This window comes from Canis lupus, chromosome 17, assembly GCF_003254725.2.
Source record: "Canis lupus dingo isolate Sandy chromosome 17, ASM325472v2, whole genome shotgun sequence".
NCBI lineage: Eukaryota > Metazoa > Chordata > Mammalia > Carnivora > Canidae > Canis > Canis lupus.
Genome location: NC_064259.1, coordinates 38,645,850 through 38,664,293, shown reverse-complemented (window position 1 = coordinate 38,664,293; position 18,444 = coordinate 38,645,850). Strand labels below are relative to the sequence as shown.

Here is an 18,444-nt window from a genome sequence, read left to right as displayed (position 1 = left end):
AGGGTTACTCACATCACACTGAATGTTACCTATACTGGAATTAAAATTTTTAAAAAATTGGATATGCACATAGCATCACAGGTTCTCTCTTAAGTGAAAAAGTATCTTAGAGTGGAAAAAAAGTCTTACAGTGAAAAAATATTTACTTTAACCAAATTTAGCTTCACCAATGATTGGTCAAACTGATACAAAGTGACTTATTTAGGTCATACATATGGGAGGTACCTATCATCCAGGCATATTGTTTAATTTGAATCTAATAATGAGGAAACAGACAAATCCAGAATATGGAACATTCTATAAGCCAACTAGCTTGTACTCTTCAAAAACTTATCAGGAAAGACTCAAAAACAAAGAACAGGGAACTGCTCTAGAGAAAAGGATGAAAGGAATAAGGCCAAACCTAATACATGAACCTTGCCTGAGGTTCATAATAAAACAAAAACATATAAAGACATAAAGGGCATATTGGCAGCAAGTAGAAAGTAGGGATTGTATATTAAATATTACTGAATCAATGTTGATAAATTTCTTGGGTAAGATAATGGTATTGTGGTTATGTAAAAAGAAGTTCTTGTTCTTAGAAGATACATGGTGATATATTCAGCAGCATGGAGATGACTAAAATTTATTTCCAAAGGGATCAGGAATAAACAAAAAACAACCAGAGAAAAGAAAGAAAAAAGATAAATATACATATAGAGAAGATAAAGGAAAGGTAACAAAATACAAACATCTGGTGAATTAGGAAATAGATGTTCATTGTATTGTTTTCATTTTTTCTGTAGTTTTGTAATTGTTCAAAATAAAAGCCAGGAAAAAAAATAAGTAATCAATGTGTGGCTAATATGCTGATTGATTTTACTTAGATGAATATACTACTCATAAACGACTTAATACTTAAAGAAAAAAAAAAAAAAAAGCCCACCATGAAATTCCTTCCCATCAAAGCTGACCAAACTACAAGGCTGATTAATATCACCTCTGGCTAGTATCAGCAACATAATTTATCTTTTTGTTTTCACTCATTAGCCAAGGAACACATTTGACTTACCTGTGAAATTAACAAGCCAGCAAAACACCTATAGCATTCAGCCACCTCATCAAAAACAATTTAATATTGGGAAAGCTGTAATCTTCTGGTTTTAAAATAATTTATTTAATAGGTCTGTTTTAATTTCATGTCTCAGAGCATACATTATTTAACCAAGAGGTGCTGGACACAGATTGTAAAAAGGGAGGAAACATTTAGGATAAGAAACTGCCTCAATTCCATTAGAATTTGATCCTACCTTGTAAAGTCTTGCTAGGATAAATTTCTATCATACTTCTTTTGTGCTTACAAAAAACATTAACTTCTGAATTTCCAATGTTGTAAATAAAAATTTTTACAATTAAGTATGCATTCAATTGACACACAAGGCAACCAAGTAATTGTCATCAACATTAGCATAATGTGTATTTCCTGTCACTGCACTAACATTAAACTAAACTTCAAACCACAAAAACATTGTGACTAACATTAAAAAGGCAAGCTGTAAGATACTCAAAGCTTATAAAGGACAAATTGCACATGGTTAAGATGGGACATCATTTGACAAGGGCTGGTGTTGTGCATATGGCTGCTTTTTTTTATAGGAAGGCCACCGGCAAACAGGGCAACAGTGTCGGCCCCCAGCCAACCACATCACAATGCAATTCTGATGGAACACATGACCGCAAGGCAACCCCATTAGCAAACATCCATTTTCAAAATTCTCTAGGCAAACAACACATTCAGTACAGTGCAGCATATCAGCAGGCCAAGTTAACCAATCAGGTTCCATATCTTCATTAGCATTATATGATCCATATGACCTTCCCTTTCTTTCATATGGGCTGGTCTGACAATATTTATTGGCACATGAACAAGCCTCAGCATCACAGTGACTTGCTCTTCCTGGAGAATTGTGAACTACACTTTGTTTATCTTCAAATACTTCCTTCTCACTGCTAAAAATGTCTGTGCTCTCGCTGTCTGAGTCATTTTCAATATCTTGAGAACCTTCCAACATTTCCTCTTCAGACTGGACTCCAAGACATTTAAATCGCCACATTGGCAAATTTTTTATGTAATCAGTTGGTATCAGAGGATGAAGCCAAAGGTCAGGGAAAGCTAATCGCTCCAAGAATAAGTCAGGGTCTTCGTCCCAATCAGATTCTACAGGAAAGTTCTGAAAAGAAGCAATCGGGTGGAAGAGGTAGCTGGTGTACCAGTCCCACAGACTTGATAACCATTCTAAGTTATTGGCATTGACTTCATCATTGTTGTTGTTGCGCCGCCTCTTCTTCTCAAAGTAATCAATTAGTAAACCGTGTCCAAGATACGTACTGAGAAACAGGGCTGGGTGTGAAGAATAAAACATCCAGTCTGCCCTTACCCATGAAGCCAGTGTGGTTGTATTGGAATATCTCAACAATTTTAAGCTATATTCATAAAAACTATCTAAGTAAGGGAGCTGTAAAAAGCCCAACACAGGTAGCCAGGAAATAATTAATAGAGAATTATATGTCCCTAAAGTGCTTATGAGAACCACAAATCGCTTTATGGTTGCTCCTTGTGTGATAAATAAGTCCATCCAAGCCATAAGATTAACTAGAACCAAGCTCAAAACAAACAGATCATTTACTTCAGGTTGCAATGAGCGCAAAAATGAATCCATGGCCTGAAGGGATATAAATTCACCTGTGTGGTTTCCATATCTGTAAATTCCTTCAGGAGTTCTAAGAATATATGATGGCATGTTATATACACCAATATCTGTCATATAACTCTTGTTGTCCCAATTTTCCACATTAACAAAAATAAACTCAACTCTTCCAGTAAACTTTATACTTAGTGCAGAGAAGAAAGCTGGGGGTTGGTCAAGGTTTGCAAATAGGTATATTTTTACCCAATATTGATCACTTTTATTCCATTCTTCTTTCAAATGTTCAGCATCATAAATGGTTTTGATCCGAGAAGCCGCATGAGCAGTTATCCACTTAAAAATGTGCTCTACTTCAATTTTGTGTCCACTATATTCTTTAAGCATGACTTTCCCTTTAGAAGTGCTAGTTTGTGGGACAGACATAATGAGTGTGGATCGTATCCAGCCTCTTCTTCTGCAGTATCTGTAAGAGAGTAAACCATAAGTAAAAGCCAGGCTGGCAGATGAGCTAGTTTGCTCATCTTCACTGTTGCACAATTTGTTTCCCCCTAACAAATTTTTTTGGCATTGAAAGATACTCTGCCCAAAACCAAATAACCTCCAAATAATCAAAAGTGGTATCAATACCTGGCAGTTGTACAAGAACGAAAGCAAGCTCTCTTTTTGTAGCTTTGTTTCCTGTTTCTGGTTTGTTTTTTATAGAAGAGTTTAGTCAAGGAAATCAACAAATACTTTAGCATCTATTATGTAGCTACTACTTCATTATGTGCTTATAAGATCCAAAAGAAAATAGGAAAATAATTCCTGCTCGAAAGGAATTTAAAATCCTATTAAGGAAAAAAAAAACCCAGAAGTATAAAATCATATATATTCAATTACTAATGTAAAAGAAGTTCAAAAATAGGGAATATCACAGAGTTTGAGCTAGTGAAGATTTCATGAAAGGTTTAGGAAATGAATGAGGTCTTGAAGGTGGTTAGATTCAGATGGCCAAAGAAGAGAGAACAGATTATCCCACATGCAAGTCCCTGACTTGAACTCAAGTTCCTTGAGTGTAAGAGCCATGCTGCACCCATTTATTAACTCAAGCATCACAGGTTCTGTTACAAAGTAATAAACAAAAGTTCACCTAAGAAAGATCAAGTCCCATGCTTTTTATATTCTCTCATCTCTTTAATGAAGATCATGAAGAGGAGTATTTAATACAGATGAAACAAAGTAAGTTTTCAGATTAAGAAGAGATTCATGGGCAGCCCCAGTGGCTCAGCAGTTTAGCCCTGCCTTCAGCCCAGGGTGTGATCCTGGAGACAGGGGATTAAGTCTCACATCAGGCTCCCTGCATGGAGCCTGCTTCTACCTCTGCCTGTGTCTCTGCCTCTCTCTCTCTCTGTGTGTGTCTCTCATGAATAAATAAATAAAATCTTAAAAAAAAAAAATTAAAGAAGAGATTCAGTTAGAGGATGAGTAAGTATAGAAGAATTTAACTAAAATTAAATCATCTGCTTATATTTATCCAGTGTGGTCATCACTCCAATCCTTTTGGAAATGGACAAATTCTTGCTATACTATTTGCGACATCACTCTCCCCCTAAAAACTAGATAAGAAATGAAAGGAAATACTGAAAAATAAAGACTGTCGTATGACAGTGGAGAAATTTTAAGTGCATTTTCCTTTTTTAAATAAAAAGTATTTTTTTTCCCAAAAACTTACCATGCAGAGTTTTCTGGTGTGTAAATTTATCTCAATAAAGATGAAAAAAAGAAAATCTACCATATGAAGGTACATTTTGTTCATTATAGATTTATAAATGTATGGTAATAAATGTTCAACTTATTTTCCTATTAAAAATATTTATATATATGTCCTAAGTGTTATCCTTTACTTAATAAACACAGATTACATCTCTGTGTGTGTGTCTATATATTTATTTTTTATTTTAAATAATCTCTACACACAATGTGGGGCTTGAACTCACAACCCCAGGGATCAAGAGTCGCATGCACCTCTGACTGAGCCAGCCAGGTGCCCCAGCATGAATTATATTTTATTTAAATAAGCACACTACACATTTATATGATCAGACTGAAAGTCTCAACGTATGTCATATGATTTTATAACGATAATAAAATAAGTTGTATCTCAGAAATTTTGTGATATAACTTCAGATATATGAAGATAGCATGTTATGTCATAAAGACAAGGTTAGTAAAGACTCTGAGATACTGTCTGGGTGACTCAGAATCACAGACCACAATTCAGCTTCTTGTTGAGTTGATTCACTTAACAGGATAGATTCCATTAATATCAATATTGCCCTAAGTGGTTTGAGAATTATGAATTCCTATAAGGAAAATATCTTTTATCCTTTAACACTGTGTTCATATAATGCAAAGTAGTAATTCATTGAATTTTTACCCTCTGCTCCCCAAAGCAACAAGTTAAATAAATTGCTTTATTTACATCTTAAATATCTTTAAGTAGCTTTAATTTTTAAATTTCACATGATACTTGTGATGACATATTTCTACTCTCGGTCATTCTTTTTATCTTCCTATAACTACATCAGAGAATACTGGCTTCTGAGTTATGACATAAATTGAATGCCAATCTTTCTGACAGAAGACCTACTGTGTAAAACAGGCAAAGAAGGACTTAGTGCATACATTTCTTCATGTATGTGCTTTCTTTTCAGGGTTAAGTGATAGCTTTAACTTTCTAGACTGAATACCATGAAAATAACTCTAGTTCTTAAACTAAACCTTCCAAGATTCTTAGAGAATTTGAAGACTAAAAATGATAGAAAATATGGTTAGTGAGTTTGTTACTCAAGTTTATGTGACATGTGGTACTTAAAAAGAAACCTTAGTATTTCTGTTTATATAATGTGGTTTCTTCAGAGATCATTGGTCTCCTTGGCCTTTCAGGCCTGCTCTCCAATCTCCCCTTCACTTTTCCCTTCTCTGCTTATTCCACTGGCCCTCTACCCATTTACTCTCACCAAAGGCCCTCCCGACCCATTTGCCACTCAGCTCCTGCAATTCCAATGTGGAGCTGCTCTTTACTATCCCCCATCTCTCCAACCCTCCAAAGACATACCCCACCTTGTTTTCTACTTTCTCAAAGAAAAGAAAAAAAAATATAGACCTAACAGAGGGCTTTTTAGCCTTGTAAGCTATATTGCTTTCTTGAGGGAATGAAAGAAATTACAGCCAGGCAAGCTGAGTATACTTGCAGGGAAATATTATAACTGCTGCCCAGCAGAGTCAGGTGGCGCCCAGAGGTGGTGGTCTTGAACATTCTTAGAGGAGCTAACAAAGTCAGGAAAGTACTGCTGTACAATGAGACCAACACATCTGAGGAGGCTGCCCTGAGGCCATCCTAGAGAAGGAACTCCAGTAAAGAAAGCAATACAAACACTGGGTTTAGGGAAAAGGACATTTCTAGGGGGAATTATAGGGCAGATAGAAATAAGTGTCTGCTTGCAAAGTGGAGGTCAGAATTATGACAAAAGATTTCAATCAGCACAAGCTATAAATGTGCCGAAGTCTTTTGGGAGGAAATTGAAACCAAACTGACTGAAGGCATACTCTTAAGAGTCACCCCCACTAGAAAGAATACAGAAGAATGACATAAAGAAAGACATTTCAGAAAGAAAGTAAAAAACTGCCAGTTTATCAAAAACTATTGATCAAGCACCTGGGTAACAGTGTGCTAAACATTATAATTAGCTTTCAGTTCGAATAGGCTTCTTATATCATTGTCTTCATTAATTAAGACAATTCTGGTCAGATCTCAGATTCTAAGAATTGCCTAATCAACTCACCTGGGGTCACTGGAACAATTAAAAGTGCCTGTACGTATTCCAAATCTTGACACCTTTTTCACCATTTTCTCCCAGTGGATTTTACCAACCAAGGGACTTCTGTCATTTGCTATGACCTATTTGTCCAGAAAGAAAAACAGAAACTTTAATTACCTAAAATGAAGTCAAACCAACCATTTATTATCTATAATATATCTTTACCTTTTGCAAAAAGATTCTGTTCCTGGTTATATCATCATTGCAATTCTCGTAGAAGGAACAAATGTCCAACTGAAAAGGCTTAAAACACTGAATACAGTGCATTAACCTTCCACACTCTGTGGCAGTAGAGGGAATCAAAACAATATTAAGAAGCTAGCCACATTCTCCAACCTGTAGCCTATTCTCTAGAAATAAGTTACACAGGAAGAAAATGGCCTTTGGAGGCATTTCTCTGCTCTAAAAATTTAAAACAATAATCCAAATATAGCTTACTAGAAATTATCACATGTGGGTTCAATGAGTACAAATTTCACTTTTTTGAAGTATAATTATGGAGCCAAGAGTCAAACATATGTTTTCTATTAAACTATGCTTTGACTAAACCAATACTACTTCTATGGCTTTTTCTTAACAACCATGAAAAGGTTCTAACATATAAAAAGAATTACCATAATGAATTCTATGCTCTTGAACTTCTTCAAATTTGCAAATAGCTTTTAAACACAATTAAGATTGAGAAAAGTAAAAGATTTTTTTAAAAAGAAAAAAAAACTGTAAGTTAACCTTCAAAATGTATAATGCTTTCTTAGCCTTTCTAATTGTTAACACCTTTTCCTTTTATTCCCTAATCTTCCTGCTTTGAATGAGGCAGGACTTTGACAGACATAGGAGTAAAAAACAAAATTAAATGTTAAAAACAAAAACACAAAAACAACTAAATGGGAATGTAAAGGAAAGCCAAAATGTCTGAAGTCTTCATGAAACCATCTGTTTGATTTATTTTAAACCCAGGGTATATAGGCCAAGTTTATTTTAACAAATGCTATGTAACTGATGTTATCTAATTCAAAATTACAACACAATACTCTGGGGTCCGTTCTGGGAGGAAGGGACATTTTCATGTTCACAAAGCCTCCAGGAAGTGAAATCCCAGGTGTGTGTGTGAAATGAGTGCCAAGATATACTCCCTGGGAAACACAGGAATGGTATAGCTACCTCACTGTGGACTCTCTGCTGGGAAGCCTAACAAATTTCAAGGGCAGCAGAAAGAGAGCACATAGTGGTGACAAGTAACTTAAACTTCACTTTATAGGCACACAGATCACTGTCCACTAATCTCTGCTGTATACCATTGCTATTACCATATCATCCCCACATCTACAGACATATATGCTATATGTAACATTTTGTAATGACTCTGATGCTTCGTAAATACACAAACACATACACAATTTAGGGCATTAAACAAATGGTTTTGATGTGCTTCTTAGTGAAAATAGATGGCCTTATTGAGGGAGACACAAGTTATTATTAATTTTTTTTACGAGTTATTATTTAAATGCTTAGATGACTGAGGTAAAAAGAGGATAATCTGGGACATGAAAGCTCTTTCTGAGGAGGTTCATGCCAGTTACATTACCCATTAAGTCCCTAACTCATTTTTCCACAGTCCAAAAGGGCTAGATATATTTTAGCTGAATAGTCAGGAAGAAAAAGCAGGGCAGATATATTTCTTTTCTTTTTTTTTTCCCTACTACTCAAGAGTCAGTATTGTATTTCTTTCCATCAAGTAATCAAGGAAATCTTGAACTTATTTTTCAGGTTACTGAGAAAGATTAAGAAGTTTCTGTCCAATCATACCACCATACTCCCTACTTCTTCTAAAGAACTCTTAAAGAACTTCCTTTTCACTTCCATTTCCTGATCAAGGCTGCAAATAACCCAAACATTTCAGGTCAGTGTTTATAACAACATTGCATCAAGGGGTTAAGATGCTGCTTTATTCAATGGAGTAAGTATGGCCCTAAGTCTAGGAGCATCTTTCAGGGAAGATCCTGACCATTGTACAGGTATTTTTCAGACTTACAAAAGCTCCAATGCTAGGAAAGGAAGTAGGAATGAGAGGGGTTGTCGGTAGACACTGCTGGTTACAGCACAGACAATACAAGTCTGTGATCAGAATGGGAACATCTGAGTAGGTACATGACAATGTTTAACCCTAGGGCCTTTTTTATTCAGCAAGCTGTTCCCTCACCTGCTTTTGAAGAGTTTAATGATCCCTAACACAGAGAGCCATGCAAAAACAAAAACTCCCCTAGGCATTAATTGCATGAAAGCATTTTATTTGACTTGAAAGTTACATTTATATAATTAGAAACAGCTCTGTTCAATGCCCTATATAGTTAGATCATTCAACTAAAGGTTTAACATAAATTTTGTAGAGGCTGAATTAAACCACCACTAAACATTTTAATATTTTCACAAAATAACTCATCTGGCTGAGTCACATGGTACAATCAAATACTCTAACCTATTACTACTGGGTCACACCATTAAGAATTCCCAACTTACAGCTCATATCCAAAAGTATGCACGATGATTCTGAGTGGCACTCACACTGCTCATCTTATTAAAAGCAGAGACATATTCCTCGGCAGTTCAAGAAGGATGTTGTGTTCTCTGTGGGGAGTATTTTCAGAGACTAGAAAAAAACTAGATCAAAGTACAGCCTGAATTCCAAGTCTGGAACAGAGTTGGCAGCATAGGCTGGAAGTGAAGGAATCTTTCCCTCCTCCTTCCCAGGTTATCTGCCTCTCTAACTGGCATTCCTATACTTGTTCACCATTGCATTTCCTACAGCTAGTATAGTGCCTAACTCATTTGGGTGCTCATTAAATATTTATGTAGAACTAAATTATTTCAGCTTTTTACATCTTAGTAACTTCATTCTTTTACTTCTGACTAAACATGTTCTCGAAAGCCACCAACTTTTTGGTATCTGTTATAAGTCCCTTCCCTAGCAACCTGTCATCTGGAATATTTTCTGGACAAACATTAGCATAAATACTACCTTGCTATGCAATTGCATATCAATGTTCTTGATCCCAGTCAGACATAAGGACTTTCAATTCAATGAATTTAAAAATATACTTTTCTCCAGGAAAAAACTACCACAATTTTCCTACATTCCATTTCACTAATAGAGTTCTTTAGGATTTCTCAAGATGCTAGCACCATCATGGACCATGTAACTCAACTGAAAGATACTTATAAACTAAGATTTTTACTGGTCTACACATTTTAGTAAACCAAACTAAGCTGTCTTATGGCACAGGCTATAGGTTATTTATCTTTGTGCCCTCAATTCTAATCACAAGGTTCAGCTGGCACACATTAGATTTCAATAAATATTTGTTAGATGGTTAGATGAATGTATAAAACCAGTGGTTTGCTGGTAGATGTTTAACAACTAGCTCTCCAAAATAAAAAGGAAATTCTGATTTCTATTACTTGCTGATTTCCTAGGTATAAATACTCCCATATGGCTGATTTCAAGTTACCAACATGTTATCTCTAAACATGGGAGTTGGGAAGGGATGTTAACAATCACCCTTCATGAAACAGTATGAGCTGCCTCCACCACACCATATACACAACTGTGTTGGACAGTGTGTGATATTAAATCCCATATTTTCTGAAGTCAACCTTGTGTAGTCTAGTTAATCTTACAAAGAAAAACTGAAAAACAAAAAAACAAACAAACAAAAAAAGAAAAACTGGACCTCAGGTTATTGTTTATTCCCTTGCATGGGTATTTTAAGTGTACACTGGTATAAGAAAAAAACGTGTATTTTTGCCTAATTTTTATTTTTTTTTTTAAATTTTTTTATTTATTTATGATAGTCACAGAGAGAGAGAGAGAGAGAGGCAGAGACACAGGCAGAGGGAGAAGCAGGCTCCATGCACCGGGAGCCTGATGTGGGATTCGATCCCGGGTCTCCAGGATCGCGCCCTGGGCCAAAGGCAGGCGCCAAACCGCTGCGCCACCCAGGGATCCCTTTTTGCCTAATTTTTAGAGGTGAATTTTATTACTAACCAGAACATCTGCCATATAAGTTTAGGCTAAATTAAATAACAAAACTCCATAGAACAGTAATGCTGGGTTATGATATTTTCTGCATCTCAATATTTCATTATTTATGGGGAGTTTCTACTTTCAAAATCATAGACCAACTTAAATAAATATATGCAAATTATATAAAATCATTAAAAGTGAGGACAAGTGATTGACAGAAACAAAATTCAGTGGTATTTAATTATTTCTTTGGTATCCCTACTAGCTTTCTTTATGAGTAAGCAGAAATAAAAGTTTTTCATCAGTACAAAATAAACAATAAAGTAGCTTGCCATGTACTTCACTTTTATAATAGTGTCAAGAAAGGAATGAACAGGTTAAAATCTCCCTGAACAAAAGTATTGTCTAGAACAAAGGTAAATAAGTTTTAAGACAGCTATTAACATTTTTTTAGCCAAACAGGAAATATAACAACAATATTTCAGTAAATATTGACCCAAAGCTTTACTTTAGATCACATGATGCTTTTTCACTGCTATCTCAATTCCAGTGATGTTAAATTCCTTATGATGGGGATAAAGCCAGTTGGGAACAAATATCACAGTCCTTCCTTGAACACGGTCAAAAAAGGGAAATAGAAATGCTAAGATAAACCCATAAAACCCATGGAGCATGGTAGCTTTCCACTTCAGGAGCCTAGCCACTGTTCCATCTACCTCTCTAAGAGTTTTCTGAAGAAAAAAAAAAAAAGTAACTGTCTTCAATTTATGCTACTCAGAAGACTGGGTGGTGGTAAGATCAAAGAATCCACAACACTGAAAGATAACTAATGAAAGATATGAACTGAGGTTAAGAACAAAGCAGGAAAACTTAAATTTGTTAGAACTATTAGGAAAAGAAAGAGGACTCAGTTGTTCCATGAGTTACATAGTATATTGATGATAAAGATGTCCCATATGTGTTGCTGCCTGGAAAACTAAAATTAGTTCTTTTTACCTCATATTATAGAGAATACAGATAGACATGGAAAAGCTTGACATGCAATGGAGCATCCTAATACTCTGGTTCAATGTAAGGTTAATTCATGAGCATCAATATATCTTAAAACATTTGAGGAGAGAAAGATATAAAGACCATTAACATGCATCATTCAGAAAGTAAAAGTGTGAGTTGCCCAGAAGATAGAAATCATAAGAAATATAGGATGAACTAAATAAATTATACAAATTCACTTTTCTCGTGTAGTGTCATCATTCCACATGTAATGTCACCAAAAAAGATAAATCAACCTAGATTACCAATCCATTCCAGAAAAATAATGAGCTAACCATGTGATGGAATAGCTAAGTCATATACCCAGTTATTAAAGTCACACTTTCCCTAAATAAGTAAATCTAGACATCCTTTCAATGACATCACTTAAGAAGTCTAAAGTGCTAATTATCAGTCGAATGCCATCTAACTACATTTTTTCTCAATAAATACAAAAGAAAACCATAATTCATAATTTCTCCCAGAAAAATGCGAGAAAAAGACCTCTGATATGCTAAATATTTCTTACACAGGAAACCTAAAATAAAGGCAATCTGAAGAGGATTGAACTGGCTGGGATCTATGCGCACTCAAAAATTAAAAAAAAAAAAAAGAGCAAACTAAAATTAGCTTCTTCTAAAATAAATAGAAAAGAATAATTCAAATTACTAAAAACAGGATTTTTAAAGTTTCCTTTCACAAGAGATTAGATAAACATGACCTGAACTGAAACAGTGATGAGCAACTGAGAGAATACTTATTTTCTAACAGACATTTCAGACATTTTCAATTTAAAAACAAAAAAACAATAGGTTTCTTTTAAGAGCTTAAACCAATGTCTGTGCTGATTAGGTTAGCTGGTGACTTCAGAATGCCTGAAGACATAGTTTCAATCTCAATCTTCTCAGTTGTCCTGGCAAGAGACTGTTCTAACCTAAGCCAGCCATCTGACATATGTAAGCCACTGGCCCCAAGGGACACAAGCCAGACACTGGTGATCAGTGCAAGTCCTGAAAGTCACTGGAAAATTAAGTGTATGTCCTATTACCAAAACACATGGAAAACTATATAAATATATTCTATTTTTCTTAGGAGTCATTTTTTAACTACTAATATCTTGTGAGGCTTAACAAATTTTCAGAGGAAAATAATTTAATGATTAAAATTTATAATGTTTACATTCACTATCATTCTTTATCTGTTCTTCATTTCATTCAAGCGTCACCTTATCAGAGAATTTTTTTGCCACTCTGTCTCCTTACCTTACTTTTCTTCTTAGCATTTTCCACTAATTTGATGCTATATTAAATATTTACTTATTTATTGCCTACCTCTCCCAACTGGAAAGTGAGAGCAAGGACTTAGCCTTGTGTATGTTCCTGGTATATTTCCAGAACCTGGCATACAACTAACTGCTAAATAAACTATTTGAATTTTGTCACATTATTAACAGAGTTTAATCCATGTTTATCTTTATTTTTTTTTTAAGATTTTATTTATTTGAGAGAGAGTGCATGTCCATGAGTTGAGGAAGGGGCAGAGGAGGAGAGGGAGAGAGAATCCGAAGCAGGCTCTACACTCAGTGGGGATACAGGACTTGATCCCACAACTGCGAGATCATGAGCTAAACTGAAACCAAGAGTTGGAGGCTTAACCGACTGAGTCACCCAGGACCCCCATGCTTATCTTTTTTTTTTTTTTTTTTTAAGATTTTATTTATTTGATTGAGAGACAGGACACGTGCATGAGTAGGAGGAGGGGGAGATGGAGAGGGAGAAGGAGACTCTCCCCACTGAGCAGGGAGCTGGATGTACGGCTCCATCCCAGAACCCTGAGATCGTGACTTGAGCCAAAGGCAGACACTTAACCAACCGAGCCACCCAGGCACTTCTATCTTTAATAGAACATTAAAGAGGAGTAGATCATTTACAAGCAAGAATATACATTAAGTAGTGAACCAGAATGTATTCATTGTTTATAGGTAGAATCCTATATACCAAAAAAATTTCTTGACTTTTGACATGGCTTTTCCAAATTTGGAAGGTATTCAGTATCTATTTATTATTCATCTCTATGGGATCATTCAATGTATGGACAAATATTTAGAGAACACAGGTACATAGGACAGGCTATTCAACTCAACCTCAGTAAATAAAACTAAAATTATCAAAACCAATCAGTCTTTCTTGATCAGACCATAAGATATAAGTATCTGGGAAAAGAAATGGAATAACTATTTACTTATAAAGTTTTAGAGATACTAGTTTATTTCTCAATATCAATTAATTCACAGAGAAATAAACTAGAATTTGATGGTAACATATAGACTAACATAACATAACACATAACCTCCCAGATTCTCCTTTTGCTGAATTTAAAAACTATAGAATTAGATTATTTGGCAGGTAAAAGGTCAAACACAATAGGAAGACTGCATGTAAACGAAGTCATGAATAGCTAATGTAATCACCTGAAGAATTCCTAAAACTCAACTCTTTAGCCCCATGCACAACAGTATTATTCCAACCTCTTTAGATGTATATATTTTATTTGTGGCCAAGTACAACAAAAAATCTGTCTATCCACAATTATATTGCAAATCTATGACAGGATCAGATCTGCATGTAAGGTCTCTGAACTCTTAGATTTTTCTACTATATTTTGATGTCATTGTTCTCAGTAAGAAATATGAAGAAGCTATTTTGATTTTTTATACTCCAGGTCAAACTTAGCCAACCCCAGTGTGGAATGATAACAGTACTGGACAAGAAATCTGGGGTCCTGGGACTGGATACTGATTCAATAATCATAATTTTAGCCAAAATCATGCTGTTAGTTTACTTGATATTTTAAGTGGTCTTATATTTTTAAAAATTTAAATAACTTTAGCTTGCCCTCAGTAATATTTATGAAATTACATGTTCAATAGAATATTGACTTTTCTAATTTGCATTAAAATTCATAAATGATAATATGTGCCCACTCATTTACTATGAGTGGTACATGAACCACACTTTGGGAAGCATAAAAGACTAAGTTTTAGACCCTTCATAACTCTACAACTTTAACATGCTAATTAAATTTCACAGTTTTGATATCACAAGGGCTAGGGTTTAAAATGATCACTTCATCCAATTTTGTAAGCAAAGCAACGAGCACTTCCCACCATTCCCCACAGTATCTCTTCCCCTATAGTCACAAAGTTGGCTATTGGCCTAATAGAAGGATTCTCTTACTTTTACTTCACGGTTCTTCATTTAGATACAAAAACCATTTGGATCACTGAATTAAAAACTGGAGTTCACCAAAACTAAAACGTAATCATTCAACAAAAGGGATATATCTGTGTTTCTTACTTTAATGAAGATCCAACGAGTACAATGGATTTGTTTCTGCTGATTCTAAACAAAACAGTCAACTCTCTTTCCCCAAAGCTTCCTCTCTCCCTCTTCAATTTTCATTTTCCTTGGTCTATAAAACCAAGACACCAGAGCCGCCCTATGAGGACTGAGTTTTGTTTAAGAAAAACATGACACAAGTATAAAGGAGTGCCACCAGCTGTTGTATACTATTTTGGTAAAAATAATTTCACTTCTATCACTGTTTCTGATACCTGAACTAGCCAGATGCCATCTTTTGTGTCTTCTACAAGCTCATAGAAGTGCATTTCACCACTGAAATTGGTACTAGAAACGGATTCAGATGCTTCCTCTTCCTTGAGTGCAGAATAGAGCTCACCTTCCATCAAGTCACCTGAAGAAAGGAAAAAACACTAGTAAAATTTCAAAAATTCTACATTCCCAACTTCAATGATTAATTTCATTTTACACCATTAAAACTCATGTAACAATACTTCCATTTCAGTCTATAGAAAAGTAGAACCTGAATACATCCATTTAAGATTCACTCAATAGATATGTCATAAGAACCTACTATGTGGGACACCTGGGTGGCTCAGCAGTTGAGCGTCTGCCTTTGGCCTAGGGCATGATCCCAGGATCGAGTTCCACATCGGGCTCCCTGCATGGAGCCTGCTTCTCTCTCTGCCTCACTCTGTCTCTCTGTGTCTCTCATGAATAAATAAATAAAATCTTAAAAAAAAAAAAAAAAAGAACCTACTATGTGTCAGACAAAAACGAACAGACAAAAATCCATCTTCTCATGGAGCTTATATTCTAGTGGAGTCATCACATAATTCATTAGGAAATTAAGTAATTTCCTGGTAAGTCCAAAAAGCCATCACAGTATTATTTAGTTTTGTGTATAACATATCCAGGCATCAAATAATTTTTAAACAGTATAATTTACATACTTCTGACTTACAAGATTTAGAAACGGGTTTACAGAACTTCCCATCACCATCTTCTTAAAATAGTAATAGGGCTTTATAAGACTTGAAAGTTAGATATAAAAGATTACTTATAAGAAAAATACTCAAACTTAGTGTAAATTGAGAGCTTGTATCATCACATAAAAAGTAAACACTAACATCAAATTATTTTAATTTTTGTCCTAAATGTGAAAACAAGCATGACAGCAGTAAAATCATTTACAACAAATATTTAAATGATAAAGTTAAATTGCTATACCAAGACCTCTGCTATAAAATGTATGAAGTGAGTCATATTTTTGTGGGCTGTGTGTATTCTTTAAATGATATGTGCATTGTTTGTACACTCAAAGTGACAAGTATTTTCAGGCCCAAAGGAAGCAACACTAAATAAAAGTCAAAAGAGAAAAGTGTTACTAAATTTTTTTTTGCCATGTGAAATGATTTGGCTTTGGCCAAATCAAAGCAGTTGAGACTTCTAAACCTAGAAAATTCATTTATTAGGGATCTATTTTACTTCATTTCCCATCCCCCCGCCCCCGCAGAAGTAAGTCACCATAAACCAATCAGTAAACAAGAGGCAAGAAAAAAAAAAAAAAAAACAAAACAACCCTGATTTTATATTTTCTCTAAAAAAAAAGTATCACATCTACAGAAGGTTCCCTCCTCTACCCTAATTGTGAGATACAAATCTGATCATGCTTAACCTGCAAATATGTGATTGCTAAACTCTTCTGGAGTTAGTATTCTTGTCTATCACACAACATGGCTATAGAGTACTAAATAAGGAAAAAAAAAAAACTGTCTTGTAAAAGACACAGTAGACATTTATACTTGAAACAACAAAAAAGATAACCATCAGTTTCAACTGCTTCCTACAGCAACCCAGAATGTCTTTCTCAAGTTACAGTACATTCCCCTTCTAGGACATTTACCTAAACAAAGATATATTTTGTCCAGGAGTGAAAAAAAAACTAACCATATTTCTTATTCAATCCTACCCCCAATCCAACAGTTACTGACAACGCATAAAGATGCTAAATAAATATTGTCTTAGTACTATTTCAATTCTATTTCTCTAGCCACTTAACTTGATGCAGCAGTGTGTGTGACCTCTAAAAGGAAGGAAAGGAAAAAAAAGTTTACATCCAAGACATAAAGATTTAAAAAAAAAAAAAAAACAAAAAAAAAAAACCCTGAAACATAAACTCTTCCAAAACAAAACAAGGTAGGCATTCACAAAACACATCCACTTTATATTTTCCCCAAACATAAAGCATGAAAAGCTAATAACGTACAGTGTACACTTCCTCTTTATCTAAACTCCTTATTTAAAATTTAAATCTTAGCCCTACATGCCTCTTTGATACTAAGCATTCCGATATTTTTCCTTACTGATACCATGCTAATACCATCCTGACAAATACTGCTATCTACAGACAGCGTCTTGGGGTTTTCCTTTTCTTCTATCCCTGTAAGTTTCAACGGACAAATGATGCTTTCCAGGCTGTCCGTAACCGGTGGACATTCCCTAAATTCTAAGAAAATCGTTTCTTAGTAAGCAAGCCGTGCTAAGAAGCTGCACTTAGACCGGTTATTTGAAAAACAAACAAACCTTAAAGACACGGCAACACCCCTACAAATAATTCCAGCCGCCTTCTCAAAACTGGGACTTCTTTCTTTTTCTTTTTTTTTTGGTAGAAAACCCGGGCAGCTCTGGGAGTAGCCTGGTTAACCCTTCCGGGGAGGGGACGCCTCACTCCAGAGGGACGCACACTCCGCCCCGGCCACCGGGCACCCCGATACTCGCCTGACTTTTCCACCAGCTCCCGGACATCCTTCTTCTCGGGCAGCCCCGAATACCCCAGCCCCCGGCACTCCAGGATGGTCTTCAGCTTCTTGAAGCTCAGCGCCACCGGATCCACCAGCTGGGTGGCAAAGATGCCGGTTTCGTACCACACAATGGCCTCAAAAAACCTGGCCAGGACGAACAAGACCAGAAAATAGAGGAGCAGGAAGAAGAGCTTCAGCCACATCTTCGCCTCCGTCTTCTCTCCTCCCAGAGAGCTCGAGGACGAAAACAGAAGGGCGCGGCGCGGCGCGGGGGCGCGGGGAGCGGGGCGCGGGGCGCGGGGCGCGGGCACTGTCCCGGCGGGGCCCTCCGCCGCCCTCACTGGCGCGCCATCGCCGCCCGGGGGCCGGGGGCCGGGGGCCGGGGGCCGGGGGCCGGGGCTTCGGCTACCGCGCGGGGGTGAGAAGACACGACGGGCACAGGCGCAGGGCCGCGCGCGGGGCCTTCCAGCCTGGAGACGAGGAGAATGATGGGGGAGGGGGGGGCCTAAAAAACCCCCATCAGTCCAACACCGAAAGGAGCGGGGCGCCGAGGGACGCTCCCCGGGCGGCGGGTCGGCCTCCCAGCCCCGTAATCTCAAGGGGGAGGGAGGAGCCCCCCGCCCCCGCCAACCATTCAGGTCCACAAAGGAAGCAGGGTCCGGGCGGGAGGCCGGGGCC

At 36.5% G+C, this 18,444-nt stretch overlaps 1 protein-coding gene across 1 annotated transcript; it reads right to left on the bottom strand.

Annotated features, from left to right (window-relative positions):
* Positions 1 to 1,137: 1,137 nt before the first annotated feature.
* Positions 1,138 to 18,073, bottom strand: RNF103 (ring finger protein 103). The gene is made up of 4 exons (XM_025453851.3): positions 17,744 to 18,073; positions 15,217 to 15,356; positions 6,515 to 6,630; positions 1,138 to 3,153 (listed from the first exon to the last, which is right to left on the bottom strand). Exons 1-4 carry the CDS (start codon positions 17,967 to 17,969, stop codon positions 1,578 to 1,580), a joined length of 2,058 nt encoding a protein of 685 aa, XP_025309636.1. The 5' UTR covers positions 17,970 to 18,073; the 3' UTR covers positions 1,138 to 1,577.
* Positions 18,074 to 18,444: the final 371 nt, after the last annotated feature.